Source organism: Oncorhynchus clarkii, chromosome 8 (genome assembly GCF_045791955.1).
Source record: "Oncorhynchus clarkii lewisi isolate Uvic-CL-2024 chromosome 8, UVic_Ocla_1.0, whole genome shotgun sequence".
Taxonomy (NCBI): domain Eukaryota; kingdom Metazoa; phylum Chordata; class Actinopteri; order Salmoniformes; family Salmonidae; genus Oncorhynchus; species Oncorhynchus clarkii.
In genome coordinates this window covers 27,990,970-28,015,445 of record NC_092154.1, presented here as the reverse complement: position 1 = coordinate 28,015,445, position 24,476 = coordinate 27,990,970, and the positions used below count along the sequence as shown (strand labels likewise).

At 41.6% G+C, this 24,476-nt stretch overlaps 1 protein-coding gene across 4 annotated transcripts in view; it reads right to left on the bottom strand.

The window, feature by feature from the left end:
- The window catches only part of LOC139415225 (protein phosphatase 1, regulatory subunit 13Bb), an 87,738-nt gene extending 64,614 nt beyond the window's left edge, over positions 1-23,124 (bottom strand). For all 4 annotated transcript variants that reach the window (XM_071163137.1, XM_071163139.1, XM_071163138.1 and 1 more), the window contains exons 1-2: positions 22,960-23,124; positions 21,990-22,170 (exon numbers count right to left, since the gene is read on the bottom strand). In XM_071163137.1, the coding sequence (XP_071019238.1) occupies positions 21,990-21,998 (9 nt within the window). In that variant the 5' untranslated portion in view covers positions 21,999-22,170; positions 22,960-23,124. The remainder of the gene's footprint in view (positions 1-21,989; positions 22,171-22,959) is intronic.
- Between the last annotated feature and the right edge of the window lie 1,352 nt (positions 23,125-24,476).

Below are 24,476 nucleotides of genomic sequence, written 5' to 3'. Positions count from 1 at the left end.
TGTCACTCCCGGGTGGCACAGTGGTTAAGGGTGCTGTACTGCAGCACCAGCTGTGCCACCAGAGACTCTGGGTTCGCGCCCAGGGCTCTGTCGTAACCGGCTGCGAATGGGAGGTCCGTGGGGTGACGCACAATTGGCCTAGCGTCGTCCGGGTTAGGGAGGGTTTGGCCGGTAGGGATATCCTTGTCTCATCGCGCACCAGCGACTCCTGTGGCGGGCCAGGCGCAGTGCACGCTAACCAAGGTTGCTAGGTGCACGGTGTTTCCTCCGACACATTGGTGCGGCTGGCTTTTGGGTTGGATGCGCGCTGTGTTAAGAAGTAGTGCGGCTTGGTTGGGTTGTGTATCGGAGGACGCATGACTTTCAACCTTCGTCTCTCCCGAGCCCGTACGGGAGTTGTAGCGATGAAAAAAGATAGTAGCTACTAACAATTGGATACCACGAAATTGGGGAGAAAAAGGGGTAAATTCCACGAAAAAAAGAAAGGAAGTATGCATAGTAATAATGGACTTTATTTACAAATATCAAGTGACTTTGTCATGACATGGAACTGACTAAGTGGAAAGATATTCTGTATGTCTATGATGATGTCATGTTGCTGAATCTACTTTTAAAAGTGGCAGTCTGAGATCTGAGAAGTTATAATGTTCAAGAATCTATGGTTGTGTCATGAATTTAAGTCCAAAAATGAATATACACTCACAGGAGGGCATCTCTCCACCATGATTCAAAGCTGTAATGACAGGGCCACATTTGAAAAGATTCTCCATATCAAACATGACAATTTAGAAGAGTGCATTAAGGAAAGAAAAATGAATATGTAATGAACTACGCAAAAAGAGAGAGAGAAACAGAGCGTGCACAGGTATACGAGGTCTTCTGAATAAATCAACAGCTAGCTGACTCTTTTCATTCTTTCAGGGTCAACTCAGGGGAAAGAAAGTGCTGGGCTGCCATCAAGTCCGTTTCATTCCAGACCTTGAGTCAGTGCAGCTCTGAAAGAGCTAATTGATGCTCCTATAACAGCCATAGGCCCATCCAGGAAAAGGATGTTATGTAATATATTTATATGTAAGATTGGGTTGTGCTTGTGAGAAACGGTAGATGGCGCTTGACTATCTCCTCCGGAGTCCCCCTGACAACAGTACATTAGCCATTCCTGCCCGTGTGTAATTGGCTAAGGGAGTCACGCGAGATGAGGCGAGGAAAGGCACTGGGCTGCTCTCCGGTCGACTGGCTGTTTGACACTGATGGTCCGGTGGCGCCGTGGGGCACAAACGTCTGCCTGGGCCAGCGCCGCAGTCACTCAACTCCCCCATTGAGGACACTGGGGGGAGGAACCTCCCAGCACTGCCTGCATGTCCATCCTGCTGCACCCTCTGTAGACCACTATATGCTCTTATTCACTCACAACACACTAGGCTTTTTGTAACCTCTGCTCGGTGCAACGCCACTGGCCATCACCCTCTTTCACATTGACCATGTTTACATGCACACCAATATCCGTTTTTATTCGAGATACTCAAATATTCTGTTTTTAAGTTGATGTATAAACATATCCCATTTACAATAACACGAAAATACTTGTATCCTGTTTGAGAAACCCAGATAAGATGCCTGGGATATGCTGATCTTAGACGGGATACTGTGGCATGTAAACATCTTACCCGTTTACTGTCGTTTTTTTGTGATCTGCTCTGGCTCAGTTTCGCATATCATGGGTGTTGTGTGATGTTTATCAGATTTTCAAACAAATCACTTCAAAAAGTAGGCTACCTGCGCAGTTCAAACCACCATAATAATATTTTAGCAGATACTCCGTACTGGACCATATAGTCTACTGGCTTAGGCTACTTGCACTCCTAATTTAAATAAATGTCTGCTTATAATTTCTGACTTTTGGTAGGCATTTTTTTTGTCAACTATAGTTAGATACATGCATCTTCTCGTCATAACTTGTTGCCCTACGGCAGGGGGTTTGTAGAATCTAAGGGGAGACTCAGGAGATGGATGGGTGGGACAGGGACTGACAAACAACCTCAGTTGCTGGGTGGGATAGGAAAGGGTGGGAGGCATGCTTTCTTTAGGTTAAGTAAGGTGGGAAGCATGGTTTGCGGGTGGGGAGGGAGGATGGGGACTGAGTTGGGGTGATCTTTATACGCATTTTCTTTATTTTTTTATATACCTCTAACCCACTCTGAAAAATAAAAGACAACTAAATAAAAAGTTGGTAAAAAAATATACTTTTTGCCCAAGAACAGTGTTTCCCCAAACGCTGGTCCTCGAGTACCTCCAACAGTACACAGTTTTGTTGTAGCCCTTGACAAACACAACTCATTCAACTTCATTGAAGGGTTGATGATGAGTTGACGAGTTGAATCTGGTGTGCTTGTCCACAGTTACAATAAGAATGTGTACTGTTGGGGGGGACGAGGAACCAAAGTTGGGAAACACAGCCCTAGAAGACTAAATAAAGCAGTGCTCAGCAGAATAAGGTCTTAAATCGACTTAATGCATGCATTAGTAATCTAGTTAACACCGGTAAAGTTGTCTGTTTCACTTCAGCTATCGCAGAGAGAGGATGTTTAAGGAATGGGCAGGGGAGTAAACGCAATAACTCCTAAACATTGGAAAGATTGTTCCTGTGCAAAATGTCCAAATGTCATTCGTTTGACCGGATTTAAGGAAATGAAAAGCTGAGAAAATGATTAAACACGTTTCTGATAAGACTTCAGTTTGTCTTGTGCATAATTTGTGGTTGAAATACTATCTGCTTCCATAACAGTGTCAAAGATATCACGTTATATGTGCATTTACTCAAGAGGTTGAAAAATTAACATTTGATGTATAGTTTCACTGCAAGAACTGCATAATTCTGCAGGAGTTTATATTACATAATGCTACAGGTGAGTGGTCATAGTCCTACAGTTACTATTCCATTTAACCCATATGAATTTAAATTAGGAATATTCATTTTTATTCCTGATACCTGGATACTCATGAGCGGGATATCAAAAGGTGCATGTCAACAGCTTAGCTAGAATAAGATGTAGCTCATATCCTGCTTAACTGTCTCATATAGTACCTGTAAATGTGATCACTAAGGATAGCGGCGCTTGAAATTTAAGAGGACAACTTTTCTTACAAACGATGGACTATGCTAAAAACGACTTTATTCCACTTTTTTTTGTAGTGATGCACCGCTATGACATTTTTGGCCGATACCGATATCCACTATTTTCCTTGCCAAGAAAAGACGATAGTCTTTTTCTTTTAAAAATTTGAGCGGCCTTTTAAGCATTCTAGTACAGTTAAATAGTTAACACACACACACCCGCAGCGGTCGAAGGCACCGCATCTCCGTGCAAGAATCGTCATTACAGTCCCTAGTTCGAGGCTGTATATCATCCGGCCGTGATTGGGAGTTCCATAGGGCGGCGCACAATTGGCCCAGCATCGTCCGGCTTTGGCCGTGGTAGGCCGTCAATGCAAATAAGAATTTGTTCTTAACTGACTTGCCTAGTTAAATAAAAGGTTACACACACCTGAACAAAAAGTTATTTTGTTGGCATTTACGTATGTCCCCATTACCAGTAAAACATAATCAAACCGATTTCACTTAATTGCTGTGATGTTTCGTTGTTCATTTGTTGGCGTTTCATTCTCAACCAGGATTTATTTTTTGCGAGTCAAAAAATAAACAAACACTATTTGACGTGTCAAATGAGCTTGCTGACCGATTAGGACCTGAATATGATTGCACGTCAGATAAATTTAACGCATTCATTCATTTTTACATCGATATTACACAATCACTCATATGTCACAACAACACGTATGCTATGATGGTAAAGTTGTCTCGCACATCTACAGTGATGGTCATAACAAAAATCCTAGCTAGCTCATGGAGGAAAAAAATATATATTCCCCAAAAACATAGCAAAACAACATCTGTTTCAGTAGCAATAGTTAGATAGCTAACTATATAGCTAGGTGTCATCTAAATAACCCTAATTTATAATAAAGTTCATATTTGATTAATGGTGGTTGGACCAATCTATGTGAAGCTAGCCACAACAGTGGAATTTGCGGTTAGCCTTCAAAAAAGTAGTGTGGGATAATTCTACTATTTGCATCATGGTCAATGACATACTTTTATTTAAGGCCAACCTCACATTCCACTATTGTGCCTAATTTCACAACACATAACCTGGTCTGGTGGAGTCTCACTATCCAGATGAAGCTAGCTGGCTGCTTATAACTTCAGCTTTGGGCAACAGGGTTAAGTAGCTGGCTAACTTTTTATTTTCATGAATTGAAGAACAATTTCAATTGGTGAACAACAAGTGGCTCCTAGCTATTACTTACTCACGAGGATTCCTAAATCATTGCTAAGAATAATGAAAATTACTTCAGTTTCTACTGGTCAATGTTTTCAGGCTGGTTGTATTGGTGCTAGCTAGGTACCAAGCTAAAAGCTAGCTACCCCAGAAGTTGCGGTTGAACAAATTATGCTTTTTAACCAACGCGGTATTGCAAACACATCGTTCGTGGCTGGTGTTTGCAGACTTATTTGTAGCTTTGACAGTGCTACTGTGTCTTTTTTGACACGCAAAGACCCAAACAGCGTTCCATAGTATGTACAATTCAAGTCGGAAGTTTACATACACCAAATACATTTAAAATCAGTTTTTCACAATTCATGACATTTAATCCAAGTAAAAATTCCCCGTCTTAGGATCACCACTTTATTTTAAGAAAGTACATTTCAGAATATATTTCTTCCATCACATTCCCAGTGGGTCAGAAGTTTACATACACTCAATTAGCATTTGGTAGCATTGCCTTTAAAATGGTTTAACTTGGGTCAACCATTTCAGGTAGCCTCCCACAAGCTTCCCACAATAAGTTGGGTGAATTTTGGCCCATTCCTCCTGACAGAGCTGGTGTAATGGAGTCAGGTTTGTAAGCCTCCTTGCTCGCACACACTTTTTTAGTTCTTCCAACATTTCCTTTTGGATTGAGGTCAGGGTTTTGTGATGGCCACTCCAATACCTTGACATCGTTGTCCTTAAGCCATTTTGGCACAACTTTGGAAGTATGCTTGGGGTCATTGTCCATTTGGAAGACCCATTTGCAACCAAGCTTTAACTTCCTGCCTGACTGATGTTATGAGATGTTGCTTCAATATATATATATATATATATCCACATACTTTTCTATCCTCATGATACCATCTATTTTGTGAAGTGCACCAGTCCCTCCTGCAGCAAAGCACCCCCACAACATGATGCTGCCACCACCCCACAGTTGGATGGTGTTCGTCAGCTTGCAAGCCTCCCCCCTTTTTCCTCCAAACATAACGATGGTCATTATGGTCAAACAGTTATATTTTTGTTTCATCAGACCAGAGGACATTTCTCCAAAAAGTACGATCTTTGTCCCCATGTGCAGTTGCAAACTGTAGTCTGGCTTTATGGTGGTTTTGGAGCAATGGATTCTTCTTTGCTGAGCGGCCTTTCAGGTTATGTCGATATAGGACTCGTTTTACTGTGGATATAGATACTTTTGTACCTGTTTCCTCCAGCATCTTCAAAAGGTCCCTTGGCGTTTGGAAATGGCTCCCACAGATTAACCAGACTTGTGGAGGTCGACAATTGTTTTTCTGAGGTCTTGGCTGATTTCTTTTGCTTTTCCCATGATGTCAAGCAAAAAGTCACTGAGTTTGAAGGTAGGCCTTGAAATACATCCACAGGTACACATCCAATTGACTCAAATTATGTCAATTAGCCTATCAGAAGCTTCTAAAGCCATGACATTTTCCAAGCTGTTTAAAAGCACAGTCAACATAGTGTATGTAAACTTCTGACCCACTGGAATTGTGATACAGTGAATTATAAGTGATATAATCTGTCTGTAAAAATTGTTGGAAAAATTACTCATGTCATGCACAAAGTAGATGTCCTAACCGACTTGCCAAAACTATAGTTTGTTAACAAGACATTTGTGGAGTGGTTGAAAAAATATGTTAATGACTCCAACCTAAGTATGTAAACTTCCGACTTCAACTGTATATCGTGAACCTAATAGCAATGAAGCTATTACTGTGTAACTCCGGTAGGGCAACATCTGAAAAATACTCTTTCAAAATGAGTGCTCGACTTGACTGCTTCGTTCCACACAGCAGACATTGTGGGCTAGTTTAGGAATGCTGTTTTGCACGTGTAGCTCAACATTTTAAGTGCCGTCATTACGCCATGTACTTACATTATATAGGTATGCATGTGAGCTTTGACATCGGTTTTTAACGTCGCCGTTAAACTAGACATCAATTGCGATATGTTGACCGATATATCTCACATCCCTAATTTGTCATTTTTTTCCCCCTCCTGAGAAGCAAGATAAATCCAAACCGAGAGCAAAAGATCATGGAAAGAACCAAACATGTTGTGAACCGTTACACCCCAAGCAGACATTCCTCAACTAGAACAGATGAGCATGGATCAAATCAATCAGCCTTAATCAAAAGCAATATGGTTAACACAAATGTATGAATGTGTTGGGGAGTTATGACATCACGTTAGTTGTTTGGCTAATATCAACACCTGACAATTGTATGGTTTTGTGACCCAAAACAAGTACCCACTAAATAAGCTGGCCTTGGCAGACTTTCAGTTGACTTTTCAGACAGGGTAGAGACAGTCGGGAAAGTCCTGTATGGTAATACGTTGAGAAGTTAAATGAAATAAGGTGAAATGTGAACTTTGCGAGGTGGAATTGAGCTACAGTGGCAGTACTGGTTCAATGCTTAACCGTCTGAACGGGAGGCACTGGGAAAGTGAGATCCAAACCGTTGCTGGCAGCAGCGGAGGCCCCCCAACAATAGACAGGGTTTTCACACAAAAGAAGCATGATAAAGGCATGGAGTGAGAAAATCACAGAGCTGTTTACAGAAATTATTCAGTTGATACGCAGCCATTGGCAATGGCAAAGGATGACGGATTCAATGCAATAACGGCATATCTAGAACCAGACCACAAGATACCATGTTGAAAAACTATGACGTCCCGGATGGAGAAATTGTACAATGTTTGTTCTGAAAGTACCAAGTGCAAGCTCTCAAACGCCATACCTGGCGTTAACAACATACTGTTGGACGTCTATGAACAGTTGGTCAATAAATCACTACAATGAGCCATCACAGTGAGAAGTGGAACACAAAGTCCAGGTACTGACCACAGAACAGAGGAGAGGCACAGCAGAGAACCTAAAAAAAACGCACTAACTACCATCTTTGGCCAAGTGGGTGGGGGACAACGTTATTCTAAAATTGACTAAATTGTTTTTCCCCCCCTCATCAATCTACACACAATAACAAAGCAAAAACAGGTTTGTAGAAACCAGAAATGTATTTAAAAAATTATTGAGTATGACGCTAGAAGCCTTGCACACCTGTATTTGGGGAGTTTCTTCCATTCTTCTCTGCAGATCCTCTCAAGTAGGGATGCACGATATATCGGTCAACATATCGGAATCGGCCGATATTATCTAAATAATACCAACATCAGTATCGGCCCAATGTCTAGTTTAACGCCGATGTGCAAAACCCAAAGCAGATGTGCATACCTATATAACATAGGTACATGACGTAATGACGCCACGTAAAATATTGCATTATTATGGCATTTCCACTGTGGCGATCTATGAAGAGGATAAAAAAGTATTCATGCGGTATCTGAACACTTGCAGCCATTCTCATGATGTCATTAATTTCACAACGTAAGAAGAAATCAACATTTTGAAGCATATTTCTTCGACAATTGCTGTTTTTGGATTACAATTTGATAATTCAGTTTGGAATTCATTAGTTGATGTGGCTCTAATTAGTTAACGTAATGTATTAGTTAGAGAAGGCCAGATTGATTATCATACTCTGTAGCCAGTGCATCATCAGATCATTTTTGATGGCTCTACACAGCACTGTGGAAATAGACTGCATTTATACACAACAATGATCATAATCCATTTCACGTCTACTTGTCCCGAACGCCTGATCGAAGGCAGTTTCTTTGTGAGGCATCTACCTGAAAATACAGTACATGATCTAAGATTTATACTTTTATGACTGCTGAATACAAACTATGCCTTATTTACTTTGAAGAACTACTAAAATAGTGATTTTTGTCTGACAGCATAGGCAGGAGGGCTAATAGAGGTTATTTTGCTGCGCTACCCGTCTTTGGGGTGTCACTAGTTGCCAGTCAAAAAAAGCCTGCCTATTTCTACAATTTCTCTTCTTAAAATCAGATTTTAAACCTAACCTTAACCACACTGATAACATTATGCCTAATCTTAAATTAAGATCAAAAGGCACATTTTTCTTAATTTAGGCTTTGTGGTTGTGGTAACTAGTGACAACCCCATCCTTTTCTACAGCCAATCCATTAATATTAAACAACCACCTACCTGTTGGTTGATCATTGTAGCCTACTCCTTCTCATTTAGTCAACTTAATTCGGTAAATTTTTATTATATTTTGCATTGATTAGAAATCACCAACTTCACTTCCTACACATGGAGCCTCTGACTGTAGTGGCGTAGTGGCACATTTATTGACCGGCAATAGCCAACACACTTTTGTAGCTTGTTGTTATGTCTTCTTTTTTTTTTTATGGGGCGCACTCATAACTCAGTGTTTTATTAAAATGTTGAATATAAAATGGTCTATCCTTGTAGGCTATGTAGCCTTGTCACATACAGTGGGGCAAGAAAGTATTTAGTCAGCCACCAATTGTGCAAGTTCTCCCACTTAAAAAGATGAGGCCTGTAATTTGTCATATGTACACTTCAACTAAATCCAGATAATCACATTGTAGGATTTTTAATGAATTTATTTGCAAATTATGGTGGAAAATAAGTATTTGGTCAATAACAAAAGTTTCTCAATACTTTGTTATATACCCTTTGTTGGCAATGACAGAGGTCAAATGTTTTCTGTAAGGCTTCACAAGGTTTTCACACACTGTTGCTGGTATTTTGGCGCATTCCTCCATGCAGATCTCCTCTAGAGCAGTGATGTTTTGGGGCTGTTGCTGGGCAACACAGACTTTCAACTCCCTCCAAAGCTTTTCTATGGGGTTGAGATCTGGAGACTGGCTAGGCCACTCCAGGACCTTGAAATGCTTCTTACGAAGCTACTCCTTCGTTGCCCGGGCGGTGTGTTTGGGATCATTATCATGCTGAAAGACCCAGCCACGTTTCATCTTCAATGCACTTGGTGATGGAAGGAGGTTTTCACTCAAAATCTCACGATACATGGCCCCATTCATTCTTTCCTTTACACGGATCAGTCGTCCTGGTCCCTTTGCAGAAAAACAGCCCCAAAGCATGATATTTCCACCCCCATGCTTCACAGTAGGTATGGTGTTCTTTGGATGCAGCATTCCTTGTCCTCCAACCACGACGAGTTGAGTTTTTACCAAAAAGTTATATTTTGGTTTCATCTGACCATATGACATTCTCCCAATCTTCTTCTGGATCATCCAAATGCTCTCTAGTAAACTTCAGACGGGCCTGGACATGTACTGGATTAAGCAGGGGGACACGTCTGGCACTGCAGGATTTGAGTCCCTGGCGGCGTAGTGCGTTACTGATGGTAGGCTTTGTTACTTTGGTCCCAGCTCTCTGCAGGTCATTCACTAGGTCCCCGTGTGGTTCTGGGATTTTTGCTCACCGTTCTTGTGATCATTTTGACCCCACGGGGTAAGATCTTGCGTGGAGTCCCAGATCGAGGGAGATTATCAGTGGTCTTGTATGTCTTCCATTTCCTAATAATTGCTCCCACAGTTGATTTCTTCAAACCAAGCTGCTTACCTATTGCAGATTCAGTCTTCCCAGCCTGGTGCAGGTCTACAATTTTGTTTCAGGTGTCCTTTGACAGCTCTTTGGTCTAGGCCATAGCGGAGTTTGGAGTGTGACTGTTTGAGGTTGTGGACAGGTGTCTTTTATACTGATAACAAGTTCAAACAGGTGACATTAATACAGGTAACGAGTGGAGGACAGAGGAGCCTCTTAAAGAAGAAGTTACAGTTCTGTGAGAGCCAGAAATCTTGCTTGTTTGTAGGTGACCAAATACTTATTTTCCACCATAATTTGCAAATAAATTCATAAAAAATCCTACAATGTGATTTTCTGGAAAAAAAATCTCATTTTGTCTGTCATAGTTGAAGTGTACCTATGATTAAAATTACAGGTCTTTCTCATCTTTTTAAGTGGGAGAACTTACACAATTGGTGGCTGACTAAATACGTTTTTGCCCCACTGTAGATCATTTTATTTTAGACAGCTTTTTCATTGTTAATAGGCCTATTCTTTTCTTAAGTGAATATTCTCGCAAGTAATCAAATATTGATGTCCGGATATTCTAGTATCTTTGCCCATCACTATTTGTCACAAATACAGTGCATTTGGAAAGTATTCAGACCCCTTGACCTTTTCCACATTTTGTTATGTTACAGCCTTATTCTACAATTGATGAGGAATTTTTTTTAGTTAATCCATCTACACACAATATCCCATAATGACAAAGCGAATTGTTATTTATTTATTTTATTTTTTTGCCCCCCAAAATAAACAGATCTCTAAGTATTCATACCCTTTGCAAAATAGACTTGAAATTGAGCTTAGTGTAACAACCGTTTTAGAAAGTAATACTGAAGTCGTGCACAATTATCAGTTTCTATTTAGGTTTATGTCACCCATTCATTGTCAGTTAGAGACACAGTAGGACCCAAAAGCATCCTGTTTCCATTGATCATCCTTGATGTTTCTACAACTTGATTGGGGTCCACATGTGGTCAATTCAATTGATTGAATATGATTTGGAAAGGCATACACCTGTCTAGATAGGTCCCACAGTTGACGATTTGGTTGACAAGAAGGAATTGTCCATAGAGCTCCGAGACAGGATTATGTCGAGGCACGGGTCTCGGGAAGGATACCAAAACATTTGACGCTTTGAAGGTCCCCAAGAACACCGTGGCCTCCATTTGTAAATGGAAGAAGTTTAGAACTACCAAGACTCTTGCTAGAGAAGGCCGCCCAGCCAAACTGAGCAGTCAGGGGAGAAGGGCCTTGGTCAGGGAGGTGACCAAGAACCCAATGGTCACTCTGACAGAGCTCCAGAGTTTCTCTGTGGAGATGGGAGAACTTTCCAGAAGGACAACCATTTCTGCAGCACGCCACCAATCAGGCCTTTATGGTAGAGTGGCCAGACAGAAGTCACTCTTCAGTAAAAGGCACATGACAGCCTGCTGTGATTTTGCCAAAAGGCACCTAAAGGACTCTCAGACCATGAGAAACAAGATGCTCTGGTCTGATGAAACCAAGATTGAACTCTTTGTCCTGAATGCCATCGTCACGTCTGGAGGAAACCTGGCACCATCCCTACGGTGAAGCATGGTGGTGGCAGCATCAAGCTGTGGGGATGTTTTTCAGCGGCAGGGACTGGGAGACGAGTCAGGATTGAGAGAGATGAACGGAGCAAGGTACAGAGAGATCCTTGATTTAAAAAAAAAAACCCTGCTCAGGACCTCAGACTGGGGCAAAGGTTCAGCTTTCAACAGGACAACAACCCTGAGCACCCAGCCAAGACAACGCAGGAGTGGCTTCAGAACAAGTGGCCTACCAGAGCCCGGACTTGAACCTGATCGAAAATCTCTGAAAATAACTGAAAATAGCTGTGCAGCGACTCTCCCCATCCAACCTGTCAAAGCTTGAGAGTAGTGATGCACCGATATGACATTTTTAGCCGATACAGATATCTGATATTTTTCCTTGCCAAAAAAAAAAAATTCAGAGAACCGGAATTAAAATGTTTTGCTGCCTTTTCAGCATTCTAGTACAGTTAAATAGTTAACACACACACGGACGTTAAATAATGGTTACACACACACCACACTGACCAAAAAGTAATTTTGTTGGCATTTACGTATGTCCCCATTACCAGTAAAACATAATCAAAACCTATTTCTTTCACTTACTTGCTGTGCTGTTTTGTTGTTCATGTGATCAGTCGTTTCATTCTCAACCAGGATTTCTCATACTATGGAACGCCGTTTGGGTCTTTTGCGTGTTAAATAAGCTTGTTGACCAATCAGTACCTGAATATGACTGCACTGTCACATAATAATTTAACGTGTTACTACATTTTTTATGTAGTTATTACACATAGTGTAATCAGTCACTCGTATTTCATGTCACAACGATTCATTGATACGTATGCTATGATGCTGGTAAAGTTGTCTCGCGCACTTACTGTGCTGGTCATTTAAAAAAAAGCTAGCTAGCTCAAGAAAGCAAACAATGTTCTTCCCCCAAAACATCGCAAAACGACTTCATCTGTTTCAGTAGCTATAGTTGGCCAGCTAGCTAACTATATAGCTAGGTGTAATCATCTAAAATAACCCTAATTTATAAGACAGTTCTTATTTGATTAATGGTGGTCGGACCCATCTATGTGAAGCTAGCCACAATAAGGATTAGCCGTAATAGTGGACTTTGCGGTTAGCCTTCAAAATAAAAGTATGTCCTTGACAGTGATGCAAATTAATACAAATAGTAGAATTATGCCATAATTGAATAGATCATGCTAAACGAGGTTGGAATGTTATATAAAATCTACAAAAGAAAATGTGTTAATTTGACATCTGTTGATATCACACTGGATGTATTATACTTTAGAATTGCATTTTGGGCATGCTTATTTCATTGAACAGCCTTGCCTATGGATTGTGTATCAATGACATGGGGGATCAGTCTACTCAGTAACACCCAGAGAACATTAGCGTTGTAGTTCTTATTGCGGGACTGAAACTGAATTGAGCCACATTTTTTTGTCCTATGTGTATTAAACACTATTCATGAGGAAAAACAATACTGTGTGGATATTTTGGAGTCTGATAACTGAGCGTTGGGAAAATATATTGGTTATTGAGTAAACTGATACCCCATTTCATTGATCTCCAATCCTTAGGTAAAGCTTTACAGTGCAATATGATTGTCAATACACACAATAGGCTGACTGGGAAGGTGATTTCACATAAGAGCTACAACACTAATATTTGTGTAAACTTTTCACAGTTGTGTTTTGTTGGCTGTCACAGAGTAGACTGATACCCCATTTCATTGCTTCACATTCAAACTTTGTTTAACATTATCTAGTCTAAATATGGCACGATTCCACCAAATATAACCTTCAGCATCACATTCAAAGAGGTACTTTTATTTTGAAGGCAAACTGCAAATTCCACTATTGTTACTAATCCTTATTGCGGCTAGCTCTACAACACAACCCGGTGCGGTCGAGCCTCACTAGCCAGATGATGCTAGCTGGCTGCTTATTACTTTAGCTTTAGGCAACAGGGTTAAGTAGCTGGCTAGCTATTTATTTTCATGAACTGAAGTTCAATTTCAAGGCGAACAACATGTGGCTACCTAGCTAATACTTACTCACAAGGATTGCTTAATTCATTGCTAAGAATAATGAAAATGACTGCAGTTTCTACTGGTCATTGTTTTCAGGCTGGTTGTATTGGTGCTAGCTAGGTACCAAGCTAAAGCTAGCTACCCCGGAAATTGCGGTCGAACAAATGATGCTTTATTACCAACGCGTTATTGTAAACACATCGTTCGTGGCCGGTGTTTATTTGTTTGCGGACTTTATTTATTGTGCAGCTTTGACAGTGCTACTGATAGTAGTGGTGGCACATGGCTTGCACGTGCGTTATTTGACGTGTCAAATTAAAAGCTTATTTAACGTATATTTTTTGACATGCAAAGACCCAAATGGCGTTCCATAGTATGTCGTGAAGCTAATAGCAGTGACACTATTACTGTGCAACTCCGGTAGGGCAACATGTGTACCGGTGCTCGACCAGTTGGCGAAAGCCAACATCGCCCATGACAGAACGGTTGATTGTCAAGGGCAATGAAATCCATTATCTTGGCTTTTATGGATTTCACCTTTTGAGTTCTCATCGAAATGGTCTTACTCTTTCAAATGACTGCTCAACTTGTTGACGGCTCGATCCACACAGCAGACATCGTAGGCTAGGTTGGAAATGCTCCCTTCCAAACTCCAAAAAGCACAGATAAAATTCAGTACAAAAACAGGACAGCCCTCTCGAACACATTGTGCCGTTCGAAACACACCAACAATTAAATAGGCTACTACTCTTCCCCCCCCCCCCCATCTCAGATAGATACATAAACACCAACAAAGTCCACAGTCTCCTTTTCTCTCACCTAAATCACTCAAGTCTATTACTCCAGGACAGCCTGCCCCATTCAATGGGTGTACGAGTGTGAGACTGAGTGTGGGTGTGTTGTTTGTTTGTTTGCGAGCACAGTGTGATGGACTGGAAGGGAGGCTCCCTGAGAGCTCCCTGTGCTGTTCCACCGGGGAGCAATTCGTCTGACCTGCTAAATTTACCCCCAGGGGGCATGACAGGCACAGAGAGTTAACACATTTATCCACTGCCAAGGCTGTGCTGGCCAGCAAAACCTTCATCCATCCCGTTAGCAGATTGCCGATTTCTCTCTGGCAGCATTTTCTCCTCCTCAATAACCTGAGCATTTGAGAGTCTGTGCTCCCCGTATACAATGCTGGGTCTGACTAAATAGGCCTACAATGTTAGATGGCAACAGTGGGTGGATAAACCTATCCAATCATTAAGCTTATCATCAGTGCTCATGAGAGAGATGAAATGCAGATCGAAAGCCATTTCCTAAATATTGCACACTGCGCAAAGCATTTGTGCAAATGCAGGAGAAACCATAAACCTGACCTTTGACCACCTGCTGTACAGTGAGGGCACTAGGTCCTCTCACACCCTACAGTCCTGTCATGCATGCATGCATGTCACTGTCTTGGCAGATTGCCAGTAGCCCATGGACAGTTTAGTTTTTTTCCACCATTCATCATTGGAGTCTTAGCACGAGACAACATTCTAGGTCACATTACCCCTCTGATAGACTCGCATGGCAGGACTCTCTCCCACACAACTCCAAACGGTGTGTCTGTAACTTGCAGGTGTAGGAAAATTGGTAGGTCACACAATCTCCTGTGTGATAGGGAAAACAAAATCTCTTCTCACCCTACGTTCTTCAGAAGTTCATGGAAATATATCAACCTTGTCAAAACACAGGGTTTGTAAATGTGCTTCGCTAACTAGCGTACCTTCGATAACGTCAAAAGTTTGATACAATGTAGGCTACATTTGTCATATCACCCCCACTTGTGGCAGCAGTATGTTGACCTTAGAATGTCCCAACTCCCAAGCACGGTGATACCACAATCGAACAGCCATAACAAAACACATTTCCATCCACAGTTATGCGAGTAAAGTCACATCGTAAAAATAAAAAGTGCTGTTATAGAATGTATTAGTCGACGTGGTGGGACCCTTTTGTGCCTGAAAAATAAATTAAGCAAGAAATGGGGGTGGAAACGCCTTAATGCGCAAATAATGATTTAACAACCACCATACTGAAGTAAACTTGGATTCACGTGATTATTTGGTGTGTGTTGTCCTCCCACTACAACTTGGGAAACGCAGTTTTAGGCTACAGATGAAATAGTCATGATGAACTTCACAAGTGCACGGTGATCTTGATGCTCCTTTCCAATAAATATTGAGGGTCTTATGATGATCGGTGTTAGAGTTGCGTTTGACAAATAAAAATACTCTCCCTTTTATCCATAATAATCACATCATGTAGACTAGTCCACCGCACATCATCTGCAAGCTTTTGGCTAGAGCGCACGTGCAAAGACCAGAGTAGGCATATTTGCTATTTAACGCAACAGTTTGTGACAAAAAATAAACGGTAGAGTTGAAAATGCAATGGAAACACATTGAAATTTGAACTACTTTTTCACTGAAAACTTCAGTGAAAAAGTACATTTTGTGTGCACTGTCAACACACACTGATTTTAATCTGCAACAAGTCAGTTTGGTGGAAAGACACCACTGGTGGGAAAATATATGTTTTCTATATGCAGATTTCTTAAAATTTGCATGAAAATCTGTTGCCAATTGGATGTAAAACATGCTACTACGCCTGGGGGAAAAAAACATGAAGAGCAGAGCAGGTTTTCTGTTCTCTTCAAAATTAGCCCCATGGAATGTCTCTGTAGGGTGCTAGTGACAGTGGAGAGGGGGGGGGGTACATGAAACAGAATGGGTAAAGCAGCCTACCCAATGAGAGCCTAACCTCATGCTGAACCCAAAGCCACACATTTAGAAGGGGTTAGAAGTTCAACTGCCCAATATTTATCTACTCCACTCTCACCTCTTTCCTCAGCTTTTAAAGTAGTCAATTATATCAGTGTGGGCCTGGTTTCAAAGGTTTTGCATTGAGTTTGTTTTGTAGTGCATTAATTTTACATACAATACAAGTCAAACATTTAGACACCTACTCATTCAAGGGTTTTTCTTTATTTTTACTATTTTCTACATTGCAGAATAATAGTGAAGACATCAACTATTAAATACCACATATGGAATCATGAGGTAACCAAAAAAATTGTTGAACAAATCAAAATATATTTGAGATGCTTCAAAGTAGCCACCCGTTGCCTTGACAGCTTTGCACACACTTGGTATTCTCACAACCAGCTTCACCTGGAATGCTTTTCCAACAGTCTTGAAGGAGTTCCCACAAATGCTGAGCACTTGTTGACTGCTTTTCCTTCACTTTGCGGTCCAACTCATCCCAAACCATCTCAATTGGGTTGAGGTTGGGTGATTGTGGAGACCAGGTCATCTGATGCAGCACTCCATCACTCTCCTTCTTGGTCAAATAGCCCTTACACAGCCTGGAGGTATGTTGGGTCATTGTCCTTTTGAAAAACAAAATGTTAGTCCCACTAAGCGCAGACCAGATGGGATGGCTTTTGGCTGCAGAATTCTGTGATAGCCATGCTGATTAAGTGTGCCTTGAAATCTAAATAAATCACAGACAGTGTCACCAGCAAAGCACCCCCACACCATCACACTTTCTCCTCCATGCTTCCCAGTGGGAACCAAACATGCAGAGATCATCCGTTCACAAAGACCCGGCAGTTGGAACCAAAAATATCTCATTCAGACCAGACCAAAGGACAAATTTCCACCGGTCAAATGTCCATTGCTCGTGTTTCTTGTCCCAAGCAAGTCTCTTCTTTTTATTGGTGTCTTAAGTAGTGGATCCTTTGCAGCAATTTGACCAGGAAGGCCTGATTTATGCAGTCTCCTTTGAACAGTTGATGTTGAGATGTCTGTTACTTGAACTCTGTGAAGCATTCATTTGGGCTGCAATCAGAGGTGCAGTTAACTCTAATGAACTTATCCTCTGCAGCAGAGGTAACTCTGGGTCTTCCTTTCCTGTGGCGGTCTTCATGAGAGCCAGTTTCATCATAGCGCTTGATGGTTTTTGCAACTGCAAAAAAAAGTTTGCCATTTTCTGGATTGACTGACCTTCATGTCTTAAAGTAATGATGGACTGTATTTTCTCTGCTAATTTTAGCTGTTCTTGTCATAATATGGACTTGGTATTTTACCAAATAGGGCTATCTTTTGTATACTACCCCTACCTTGTACCCCTACGCAACTGACTCAAACTCATTAAGGAAAGTAATTCCACAAATTTACTTTTAGCAAGGCACACCTGTTAATTGGAAAGCATTCCAGGTGACTACCTTATTAAGCTAGTTGAGAGAATGCCAAGAGTGTACAATGCTGTCAAAGCAAAGGGTGGCTACTTTGAAGAATCTCATATTTTAAATACATTTAGATTTGTTTAACACTTTTTTGGTTACTACATGATTCCATATCTGTTATTTCATAGTTTTGGTGTCTTCACTATTATTCTACAATGTAGAAAGTAGTAAAAAATAAAGAAAACCCCTGGAATGATTAGGTGTTTCCAAAAGTTTGACTGGTACTGTATAATCCATTGCCTTTTCATAAGTCAGTGAAGCCTTCACAAAAGCTAGGCTATTCAAAAACTCTTAAAAAAGGGTAGCCTGCCTCCCGGGTGGCGCAGTGCCATCAGAGTCCTGGGTTCGCGCCCAGGTTCTGTCGTAACCGGCCGCGACCGGGAGGTCCGTGGGGCGACGCACAATTGGCCTAGCGTCGCCCGGGTTAGGGAGGGCTTGGTCGGTAGGGGTGTCCTTGTCTCATCGCGCACCAGCGACTCCTGTGGTGGGCTGGGCGCAGTGTACGCTAGCCAAGGTGGCCAGGTGCACGGTGTTTCCTCCGGCGCATTGGTGCGGCTGGCATGTGCGCTGTGTTAAAGAAGCAGCGGCTTGGTTGGTTGTGTATCGGAGGACGCATGACTTTCAACCTTCGTCTCTCCCGAGCCCGTACGGGAGTTGTAGCGATGAGACAAGATAGTAGCTACTACAACAATTGGATACTACGAAATTGGGGAGAAAAAGGGGTAAAAATTATTAAAAAAATAAAAATAAATAAAAATTTTAAAAAGGGTAGCCTAACACCTATTCCAATTAACAGCCATGATGCATAACTAGGCTAATTGTCACAATTGCAAACCAGTGCAGGGTGACAAAGAGCTCACTAGAAAGTTTTTAAAAAAGGGATAGAAAAATGAGCTGGGACAGATATGAGGGAACATAGTGTGAAGACTAGAAGTCGACCGATTAATCGGAATGGCCGATTAATTAAGGCCGATTTCAAGTTTTCATAACAATCGGAAATTGGTATTTTTGGACACCGATTTTGCCTATTATTATTTATTTTTTTACACCTTTATTTAATCTTTATTTAACTAGGCAAGTCAGTTAAGAACACATTCTTATTTTCAATGACGGCCTAGGAGCGGTGGTTTAACCGCCTTGTTCAGGGGCAGAACGACAGATTTTCACCTTGTCAGCTCGGGGTATTCAATATTGCAACCTTACAGTTAACGAGTCCAACGCTCTAACCACCTGCCTCTCATTGCACTCCACGAGGAGACTGCCTGTTACGCGAATGCAGTAAGCCAAGGTAAGTTGCTAGCTAGCATTAAACTTATCTTATAAAAAACAATCAATCAATCATAACAACTAGTTAACTACACATGGTTGATGATATTACTAGTTTATCTAGCGTGTCCTGCGTGGCATATAATTGATGCGGTGCGTATCGTTTCCCCAATGTGTACCTAACCATGAACATCAATGCCTTTCTTAAAATCAATACACAGAAGTATATATTTTTAAACCTGCATATTTAGCTAAAAGAAATCCAGATTTGCAGGCAATATTAACCAGGTGAAATTGTGTCACTTCTCTTGCGTTCATTGCACGCAGAGTCAGGGTATATGCAACAGTTTGGGCCGCCTAATTTGCCAGAATTGTACGTAATTATGACATAACATTGAAGGTTGTGCAATGTAACAGTAATATTTAGACTAATGGATGCCACACCTTAGATAAAATATAGAACGGTTCCATTTAACTGAAAGAATAAACGTCTTGTTTTCGAGATGATAGTTTCCGGATTCGACCATGTTAATGACCTAAGGCTCGTATTTCTGTGTGTTATTATGTTATAACTAAGTCTATGATTTGATAGAGCAGTTTGACTGAGCAATCGTAGGCAGCAGCAGGCTCGTAAGCATTCATTCAAACAGCACTTTTGTGCGTTTTGCAGCAGCTCTTCGCAATGCTTCAAGCATGGAGCTGTTTATGACTTCAAGCCTATCAACTCCCGTGATTAGGCTGGTGTAACTGATGTGAAATGGCTAGCTAGTTAGCGGGGTGCGCACTAATAGCGTTTCAAACGTCACTCGCTCTGAGACTTGGAGTAGTTGTTCCCCTTGGTCTGCATGGGTAACGTTGCTTCGAGGGTGGCTGTTGTCGTTGTGTTCCTGGTTCGAGCCCGGGGAGGAGCGAGGAGAGGGACGGAAGCTATGCTGTTACACTGGCAATACTAAAGTGCCTATAAGAACATCCAATAGTCAAAGGTTAATGAAAAATAAATGGTAGAGAGAAAAATAGTCCTAGAATTCCTATAATAACTACAACCTAAAACTTCTTACCTGGGAATATTGAATACTCATGTTAAAAGGAACCACCAGCTTTCATATGCTCTCATGTTCTGAGCAAGGAACTTAAACGTTAGCTTTCTTACATGGCACATATTGCACTTTTACTTTCTTCTCCATCACTTTGTTTTTGCATTATTTAAACCAAATTGAACATGTTTCATCATTTATTTGAGGCTAAATTGATTTTATTGATGTATTTTATTAAGTTAAAATAAGTGTTCATTCAGTATTGTTGTAATTGTCATTATTACAAATACTTTTTTAAATAAAAAAATCATCCGATTAATTGGTATTGGCTTTTTTTGGTTCTCCAATAATCAGTATCGGCGTTGAAAAATCATAATCGGTCGACCTCTAGTGAAGACCGGTGGAGCTTGGATTTGAACACATGCAGAGAGGGGATTGTTTGAGTGCAGAGGGCAGCGCCTTTAACCCTAAATGCTCAACCAACCTCACTAATGTAATCTTTCTTAAAAGGAAGTGAACAGTGCCACACAGCACTTAAACCCCTGTGGATTGTCTGAAAATCTACTAATCTCACTAGATCCACAAATGGGCAGCAGGCGTGGCGGAATATTGTCAGGGCGCTGCCCCTCCCACATTAATCACTAGGATTATCCCAACTTTCTTTACTGTAATCACATTCTTAAATGGTATTCCCAGACACTTGCAGAGGTGATCATTTAATTCACTGGTGCGTACATGCACTTGCCATTAGACATCATATTACTTTCCAACTGCAATTGTTGCTTTGGGGTTTCACTGGCCAAGGCTTTCGAACAAGCAGCATAGCTAAAGCTTGTGGTCGAGTTGATGGTTCATTGACAATATGGTAAAACAATGTTCAACCAACCTTAAAATTGGTGATACTTCATTTATTCTAAATTTTGAAGGCACCAGTGTCTTATTAACAACGGTTTACAGTTGAAGGTGGAACTCCAAAAACCAGAGAATGTTCACAAAAATATGAAATCTACTTTTTGCACCGCGTGAAGAGATTTCTCGCCATCTTAGCTGACATACATCTCGCATTTCCTAATATCTTTGCTGGAACTAGTCACTTCTAAGTAACGTGGCTACGGTCACATGTAGAAGATTGCACAGCCTTACACAATGCGACCAAAACACAAAAACTGGATTTAATTATTTCTGAATATTCCCTGGTTATCGGGGTTCCACCTGCAACTGGACATTGGTGCAATTCAAAAATCAAGAAATATGGAACTATTGCCAAGGTAGGTAGAAAAATGTTCAGCTATCTATAATCCATCCTACACTAGAACCCCATATGGAAGAAGTAGCAGTACAAGGATCTAACTAGAGCTGGGGTTTCATGAGCCAGTGGTCTAGTTGGAACAATGCTTCAAATATTGGAGAAGGGATGCAACAACTTAGTGGGTTTTCAACAACAACACATTTGGCAGGAGAAGTTCTGCCCCGATTCATTTTCAACGAAAAGAGGGCACGTGGAGAAATATAGTGGGATTGTGGGAAGGTGAGCGGTGAGAAGCCTGCTAGCAGAGGGGTAGAAGAAGTTGAGCTCTACTCTTTGCACATTCAAACGTTATCAAAACCCACTGTTTCAAGCACGTAACATCTTCCTGGTAAAATACACTTCTCACAGAGTTTGACTGAGGCAACAGTTAAAGATGGAATCCGCATTAAGGGAAACAGAACCACCTTTGTTATTGTTTTGCGGATGAAAATGTCTAGTAAAAAAAACATTGCAATACATATTCTGCTGTTCTATCGAACGCATGCAATGATGTCCCGTAATGTAATATTCCAATCGTTAGTGGCAGATTCACCATTAAGGATCCCAGCTTTAATGCCTCCATGTTCCCTTTGTGAAGTGTCGAACGACCAGCAGAACATGTACATTCACCAACACTCACCGGCATCATATTGGCGGCTCTGTCTGTCAGAACGACGGGGGCATCAAATCAACAATGTCGAACTTGGAAAGGTTGAATTCGATGTCTTCTAGCTATCTGCTAACGATATCCAAAGTTATGGCTGGAGATTCTGCCCAGTAGCGCCAACAGTTCAGTGATGAGAGCCAGCCCAGGCCTCGTCCTATGCAATGCAATATAAAAACGGATATGAGCTAATTAACTGTTACAGTAACTAGATACCAAGCCAACTAACTGCATACAGACTATGTGGCAGGCAGTGAGAAGTCACGTTGGCCTAACTACCTAGTTAGGCCGAGTGGGTCAGAGCTCAGGTAGTCTAACGTTACGGCAAACACTGACATCAACTCATCAACACTTGGGCCTGGAGCGAACCTTATATTGATGAATACCAAACATTGACACTACAGTTTCCCTTACTATATAGCTAGAGAGTTATCCACGTTAATGTTTCGATTGTTACTTTAACATTGTACTGTAAGTAGTTAACTATTTATGGGCTAGGTAGCTAGCTAACGTTAGCTAGTTAGTAGTGTCATACCATCAGTATAATTTGGTCAGTGTGGAACTTCGCTAGCTAGCCAATTAGACAGTTAGTTAGGTCTTGCCGATGGCCTAACTTTAGCTATCTAGCTAACGTTACCTAGCTGCTGCTAGTTCTGCCATGCTAGCTAACGTAACGTTCGTTGCCAATTGTTTGTATCGTAGTTTTAACTAAAATTTTAGGAGCGTTGGGTAGCGCTTAGCTAACGTTAGCACCTCGTTTTTGAATGTAAAACATGAATAACGTTAGGCTTGTTCAGGTGGATTATTTACTAGCTAACATTAGTGAATAGCTAGTCTAATTTAGGTCGCGAGATAACGTTAACTAGCTAGCTAATCAGCTGATGAAACGATAGCTAGCAAGTAACGTTAGCTAGCTACTGAAATAAACAACAAAAGCGTTACTTACAGATGTCAGAGACAATTCCTGTTCATTCTTGGTCGTCGTAGCCTATCGCGAGTGATTCAGGCCTAATGAAGCTACTGATACTAAGTAACCTAACGTACTAGCACCATAAAATGCGGTCAAAGATCTTTACAACTAACCCAAGATAGACCCGAGCCTGAATCCTAGTGGGCAGAACAAGCAAGGAGGTGGGCAGAGCCAAACTCTTCTTCGATGAGGATTAACGGCGGTTGGCATCCAATAAATGTTGCATTATCGTAACATACTAGACTGGAGTACAACTCCCTTATACTTTGTTTGAAAAAAATGATTAACAAATACCCAACCATCTAACACAGGAGTGGGCAAACTTTTTGGCTCAGGGGCAACATCAGGATTTTGAAATTCAACGGGAACGCAGTTTTGGGCGGACAAATTGTTTGTTAAAAGCAATTTCTGGGGGCCTCCCGAGTGGCGGTCTAAGACACTGCATTGCAGTGCTTGAGATGTCACTACAGACCTGGGTTCGATCCCAGGCTGTGTCAAAGCTGGTCTTGACTGGGAGACCCGTGAGGCAGTGCACAATTGGCCCAGCATCCTCTGGGTCAGGAGAGGGTTTGGCAGGCGGGCAGGGCACATGCATGCTGACACAGGTGTATGGTGTTTCCTCTGACATATTGGTGTGGCTGGCTTCCAGGTTAAGCGGGCGGTGCGGCTTGGCTCGGTTGTGTTTCGGAGGACACACAGCTCTCGACCTTCACCTCTCCTGAGTCTGTACGGGAGTTGCAGCAATTGGATACCATGAAATTGGGGGTAAAAAAAAAAAAATTGATTGAAGTGCCCGGCAGCCAGATACAGCAAGGTGGGCAGAGCCAAGCACAAGCTATCAAGAGGCTATTGGTGCGTTTTAGCATGTATTTGCATATTTCCATTAGGGAACTCTGTGGTATGTGTGTGTGTGGAGGCTGGTGGGAGGAGCTAAAGGAGGATGGGCTCTGGAATAAATACAGTATCTGGCCTGCCAAACACTTCAAACATATGGAAACCACAGTTCCATTTATTCATTTCCAGCAGTTACAGAGCACGTCCGCCAATAGCTCCCCCCACCAGCCTCCACTGGTGTGTGTATTTGCATGTGTGCAATAACTCAATTTGCCCTTGCACTCCTTCTAAACAACGCCATTTTTAGAAACTTCCATTGATGAGAACATTTGCTGAGTGTCTGCCAAAATCCATCTCTCACTGCCGGCCACTCGGCTTCCTCTCACCACCACATTTGATCCCACACCAGACCAGCAGCTGGGTGGAAGGGACAATATTGTTCAAAAGACCTGCAATAAAATCTCATACACCCAAGTACTTCTCTGTAGCTGCCACCACTACAACATTTATCTTCTGTGATTTACGTTCCATTCCTGCGGTACAGTTGACAACCATGAACTCCAAAAAACCAACCTTACTGAAGCCCATGTTATTCCTACCACTCTCTATTGTCCTCGGCCTACTCACAGGGATCCATCTTGTATCCTTCACCCTGGACC